This window comes from Ranitomeya variabilis, chromosome 4 (assembly GCF_051348905.1).
Source record: "Ranitomeya variabilis isolate aRanVar5 chromosome 4, aRanVar5.hap1, whole genome shotgun sequence".
Classification (NCBI taxonomy): domain Eukaryota; kingdom Metazoa; phylum Chordata; class Amphibia; order Anura; family Dendrobatidae; genus Ranitomeya; species Ranitomeya variabilis.
The window spans coordinates 604,816,943-604,822,942 of record NC_135235.1 but is presented as its reverse complement, the minus strand read 5'-3'; the positions used below and the strand labels follow the sequence as shown (position 1 = coordinate 604,822,942).

General features: G+C 45.4%; 1 protein-coding gene and 1 long non-coding RNA gene across 2 annotated transcripts in view; one reads left to right on the top strand and one right to left on the bottom strand.

Moving 5' to 3' along the window:
- Positions 1 to 432: 432 nt before the first annotated feature.
- LOC143766008 (adenosine deaminase-like) overlaps positions 433 to 6,000 on the top strand; it is a 102,187-nt gene continuing 96,619 nt past the window's right edge. Inside the window, exon 1 of the mRNA XM_077253322.1 lies at positions 433 to 556. Within this exon, the coding sequence (XP_077109437.1) occupies positions 530 to 556 (27 nt within the window). The 5' untranslated portion in view covers positions 433 to 529. The remainder of the gene's footprint in view (positions 557 to 6,000) is intronic.
- LOC143766009 (uncharacterized) overlaps positions 3,801 to 6,000 on the bottom strand; it is a 37,008-nt gene continuing 34,808 nt past the window's right edge. Inside the window, exon 3 of the long non-coding RNA XR_013213498.1 lies at positions 3,801 to 3,902. This is a non-coding gene — a long non-coding RNA (uncharacterized LOC143766009). The remainder of the gene's footprint in view (positions 3,903 to 6,000) is intronic.

The window sequence follows — 6,000 nt, the reverse complement described above, 5'->3', positions numbered from 1 at the left end:
CACACACAATCTCCTCGCCGGAGGTGCCGGCATTCTAGGGGCTTATTTCAGCCGAGTCCCTGAAGACACATAAATGTGACCACACTGGCGCATGCACATAACAGATTTGATACTAGTGCATGGCCTTGCAGCCATGTGAGCCTTATATAGCTGCAGTAAGTAAAAGACCTTCCTAGAAGGACCAATGAGAGACTGCCATACCTGAGCATGTGACCCTAAATCTCCACTGAGAGATCTTGCCCTGGGCATGCTCAGTGTGTGCAGAGCAGGACTTAGTCCTAGCACCTATAGGACCTTCCTGAAAGGACCAATGGACTTAGCTGCAGTATCTGACCATGTGACCCTCGATCTCCACTGAGAGATCTTACTCAGGGCATGCTCAGAACGAGAAAAGCAGGACTTAGTCCCAGAAGCGTCTGCTCACCGCTGCCCAGCACTGACAGAGTGGGACTGAGCAAGATGCTGGGACCGACATCTCTGCTGAGCAGGCTCCACTGTGGCAGGAGAAGAATGGGAGACCGCAGAGGAGATGGACCGAGATTCCCCCTGTGCAGAGGTGGGAACTTGACCCCTCACACACTGTATTCATGTGCCACCTATGTATCCTGATATCTGAGCCTGCAGACTATTGCACTTTGTATTCATGTGCCACCTATGTATCCTGATATCAGTCTGCAGACTAATGCTCATGTTATTCCCCTGCTCTAATGTAAAGTCCTCCTGTGACCTGATATACAGCTCCCCACCCTCCTACAAGATGGAGATGTTTATCAAGAGCTTGCACTTCCTGCCTGGCATTTATAGGAGAAGCTCCGCCTCCATCTCTGTGCAGTCTGTAACTCTTTCCTAACCAGACAAGCCCATGTGATCCTACAGGTGAACTATAGCCGTTGTCCTGCAGTTCCTGTCATGCAGCCTAGAACCTTCCAGCATAAAACATCTGTGATTTTGCAGCAAATTGCTGTATTTTTTTAGCACAAACAGGTGACATCCAATAAAGCAATGGCAATTATCGGGGTAATGGCAGAAAATGCTGTGATTGTGCAGCCACGTTTCGGTGACTATATGCGGCTTTTGGGTTTTATTTAGTGAGGAGCGAGCACTAAAATACTCGGGTCGAGCAAATTGGAATACTCAGACAGAACAACGAGCCCAATGTAAATCTATGGGAGGCCCAAGTATTTTTACCTCAATCCCCCCGGGGGTCCTTTTAAGGTCTGTAAACCTCTGAAAATGATGGAAACACTGCTCAAATGACACAGGGACATCATGGGGATCGCCCCTGGGAGCATTCCTGACTCCTAGTTCACAGCTGTAAACAATGTTGTCAGAGTTTCACGCCATTTTTACCGGTGCACCAAAAATCATACAAAAACGAAACCAAAATGGATCTTGCTGGGAAATATGTTAAGGTACATCCTTTCCATGGTAATGACAATTAACCTCAGACCGAAATGTTCTCCACCACTTGGGCTATATTCATACGCAGCGTTTTTGATGTGTTTTTCAACTTTAATATTGCTTTCAACCACTACAAATGCATTCACATTTAACAACCCTAGCTGGCCATGTGGTGTGTGACACATAAGGAGACACATGTGTTTCATTTATGAAGAAGGGATTCTTAAATTCACAAAGCCTATTTTTAGAGGGGCATGAGGTGGCATTAATATTCTTTAAGGACCATTATAAAAGAGTGTCCTATGCTGTTATTGCCTATGAAGTGACTGCGCTGCCAAAAATTACGACGCACCCCAATACCCCTTTCACAAGAGGTACAGGAGGGCTTCCTGAAATTTTTTTGCATTGACTGCAAGGCCTGCCCTGCTACCAAGTCATATGCACCCCAATAAGGCTTTGAACCTAGGTACTGGATGGCCACAGGAAAACGCACTTCACATGATTCATTTTGTACTCCTATACGGTTTTCTTTTGCATTGACTGCAAGGTCTGCCTTACTACCAAGTCAAATGAACCCCAAGAAGCCTTTCAACCCAGGTACTGGATGGCCACAGGAAAACCAACTTCACATCCTGCCATACTGTTTCCTTATGCATTGAATGCAAGAGCCGCCTTGACCCAAATTTGCACACACCCCAATCCCCCTTGTAAGAAACATGGAGGAGGGCCTCATAAAAAAACTGTCCCATTACAAAGGAGCAGGTGTTAGGGATGGCGGAACGCACCGAGTATAAATATATGTAATAATAGGTGCATTCGCAACCCGGGGTCCACCATACAGGAGAGGAACCTGCTGATAGCAATTGGCGGTGCTATATGGCGGTATTAGTGAACTCTGTTACTTCACAGAATCACTAGGATAGGGAAACACTGTGCCCTGTTTACCTCACAGAGGAACACAGCTACAAAACAGAGCAAAACTGTGGTCATGCAGTCAGCATAGCACACAAACAACTCCTCACCGGAGGTGCCGGTATTCTAGGGGCTTATTTCTGCCAACCCTGACCACATGCAAACATGATCACACGGTAGCAAGACTCAAAACATAGGTTGATACTAGTGCAAGGCCGTGCGGCCATGCGAACCTTTTATAGCTGTAGCAGACAAGGCCCTTCCTGGTAGTCCAATAAGAGCTGCTACAGGACCTGAGCATGTGACCCCAGACCTCCAATGGGAGGTTGTCCCGTGGGCATGCTCAGTATGGAAAAAGTGGGACTTAGTCAGAGAAAGACCTGCTCACTGCTGAACATTGCTGGCTACAATGACAGAGCCTAGAAGGGCAGTACTAACCAGTCGTCCAGTATCAGCCTGAGCCAGATGCTGGGACCAACATCTCTGCTGAGCAGGCTCTACTGTGGCTGGGGGAGAAGGGGAGACCACAGCAGACATGGTTCAAGATTTCCCCTGTGCAGCGGCGGGAACTTGACACCTAACAGCGGGTCTCCTAGACTCGTAATGCCCATACACTTAGTGTATGGGCTGGCAAGCATTTCCCCATGGGGGTAAATTGTTTTTATGGGGATCATAGACACCCTTGCAAAAAAACTAGAGTGGCTGTAGCAGCATGGAACACGTTAACCCTGGTGATTTAGTGGTGGTGGATGATAAGACGTGAAGGAAGGCCACATTAAAAAATAGGCCCAATTGAAAGGAGCTGGTCTCCTAGACTTGGAAAGCCCATACACTAAGAGCATGGGCTGACAAACATTTCCCCATGGGGGTTACATTTTTTAAAAAAAATATATGGGGATCATAGACACCTCTGCAAAAAAATTGATTGGCTGTAGCAGCATAGAACACGTTCACCCTGGTGTTTTAGCGGTGGTGGATGATGAGGATGAGGAAAAGGAGAAGCACACCAAATATCCAAAATCAGGAAGCGTATACCCATGTGTGGGTGTGAAGAGGTGCATGGAAATACACCATGTATTGGAGGTTATTAGTGATGAGCGAATGTGCTCGCCACTAGTTGTTACTCGCCTGAGTATCACTATGCTCTGTGTACTAGGTGAGTATCGAGCATTTCCGGGATTACTCGGTGGGAACTGGTGTCTCCACCCAGCATTTTTTGCGGATTTTAGAGACCAAATCACGCTGCAGGGATTGTCTGCCAGGCCATGAAACGCCGCAGCCATCTTTATTGTGGTCATGCAGTGATTGGCTTGGCTGCACAGCATCATCACGAGTATAAGAGACCTCTTGCCGCATTCAGCTCCGGATTTAGCTAGTGTTGGGAGAGCTGCTGCCGAAATAGGGTCAGCATCGTGCTTTTAACCCCTTTGCCCAAAAGGGTGGTTTGCACGTTAATGACCAGGCCAATTTTTACAATTTTTACCTCTGTCCCTTTATGAGGTTATAACTCTGGAACGCTTCAACGGATCCCAGTGATTTCTCGTGACATATTGTACTTCATGTTAGTGGTAAAATTTCTTTGATATTACCTGTGTTTATTTGAAAAAAAAAAAAAAGGAAATGTTCAATTTGTTTGCCCGTAAATCACAGAGATATGTCACCCAAAATACTTAATAAGTAACATTTCCCACATATCTACTTTACAACATTTTTTTTTGTTAGGGAGTTATAAGGGTTAAAAGTTGACCAGCAATTTCTCATTTTTACAATACGATTTTTTTTTAGCGACCACATCACATTTGAAGTCACTTTGAGGGGTCTATATGATAGCAAATACCCAAGTGTGACACCATTCTAAAAACTGCACCCCCAAGGTGCTCAAAACCACATTCAAGAAGTATATTAACCCTTCAGGTGATTCACAGGAATTTTTGGAATGTTTAAAAAGAAATGAACATTTAACTTTTTTTCACAAAAAATTTATTTTAGCTCCAATTTGTTTTATTTTTCCAAGATTAACAGGAGAAATTGGACCCGAAAGGTTGTTGTACAATTTGTTCTGAGTATGCTGATAACCCATATATGGGGGTAAACCACTGTTTGGGCGCATGGCAGAGCTCAGAAGGGAAGGAGCGCCATTTGATTTTTCAATGCAAAATTGACTGGAATTGAGATAGGACGCCATGTCGCATTTCGAGAGCCCCTGATGAGCTTAAATATTGAAAACCCCCACAAGTGACACCATTTTGGAAAGTAGACCCCCTAAGGAACTTATCTAGATGTGTGGTGAACACTTTGACCCACCAAGTGCTTCACAGAAGGTGATAATGTAGAGCTTTAATAATAAAAAAATCATATTTTTTCACAAAAATGACTTTTTCGCCCCCGATTTTTTATTTTCCCAAGAGTAACAGAAGAAATTGGACCCCAAAAGTTGTTGTGCAATTTGTACTGAGTACGCTGATACCCCATATGTGGGGGTAAACCACTGTTTGGGCGCATGGCAGAGCTCAGAAGAGAAGGAGCGCCATTTGACTTTCCAATGCAAAATTGACGGGAATTGAGATAGGACGTCATGTTGCGTTTGGAGAGCCCCTGATGTGCCTAAACATTGAAACCCCCCAATTCAAACTGAAACAATAACTCAAACACACCCCTATGTTATGATCTGGTGGCCTAGGAGCAGCATGAGACGTACTCTGGAGATGGTGGCACCTGTACTGACCGCAGACCCTGAACTTAACACCGCAACTAGAAGTAGCCGTGGAATGTATCTAACACTCCCTAGACATCTCGACACAGCCGGAGGACTAAATTCCCCTAGAGATAGAAAAGGGAAAACTATCTTGCCTCAGAGAAAATCCCCAAAGGATAGACAGCCCCCCACAAATATTGACTGTGAGAGGAGAGGGAAATAACATACGCAGACTGAAATCAGGATTTAGCAAAGGAGGCCACTCTAGCTAAATAGAAAGGATAGGACAGAGTACTATGCGGTCAGTATTAAAACACTAGAAAATATCCACCACAGAAAATACAAAATCTCCACAACTAACTAAAGATATGCATCTCCAGAGATACCAGCTTGGCTGAACAAATCCTTATGCAGACCAAGCTGGACAAGACAAAACATGGAAAAGAACTGAACAATAAGGCCCACAGCATGTGGACTGCAAAAAACAAGGCCAGAACTTATCTTTGCTGAAATGAACAGCAAGCAGGAGAGACCAGGCAAGGATGTGAATCCTCCAGGAACAATGGACAACTGGCACTGACTAAAGGGTCAAGCAAGACTAAATAGCCCAGTCAGAGTTGCAATAAGTGGACACACCTGATAAATGCTGCGATCCAAAGACAGCAGCGCTACCACTTATAACCACCGGAGGGAGCCCAAGAGCAGAATTCACAACATACCCCCCCTTGAGGAGGGGTCACCGAACCCTCACCAGAGCCACCAGGCTGATCAGGATGAGCCAAATGAAAGGCACGAACGAAATCGTCAGCATGAACATCGGAGGCAACAACCCAAGAATTATCCTCCTGGCCATAACCCTTCCATTTGACAAGATACTGAAGCTTCCGCCTCGAAAAATGAGAATCCAAAATCTTCTCAACCACATACTCCAACTCCCCATCAATCAACACCGGGGCAGGAGGATCAACAGAGGGAACAACGGGCACCACATA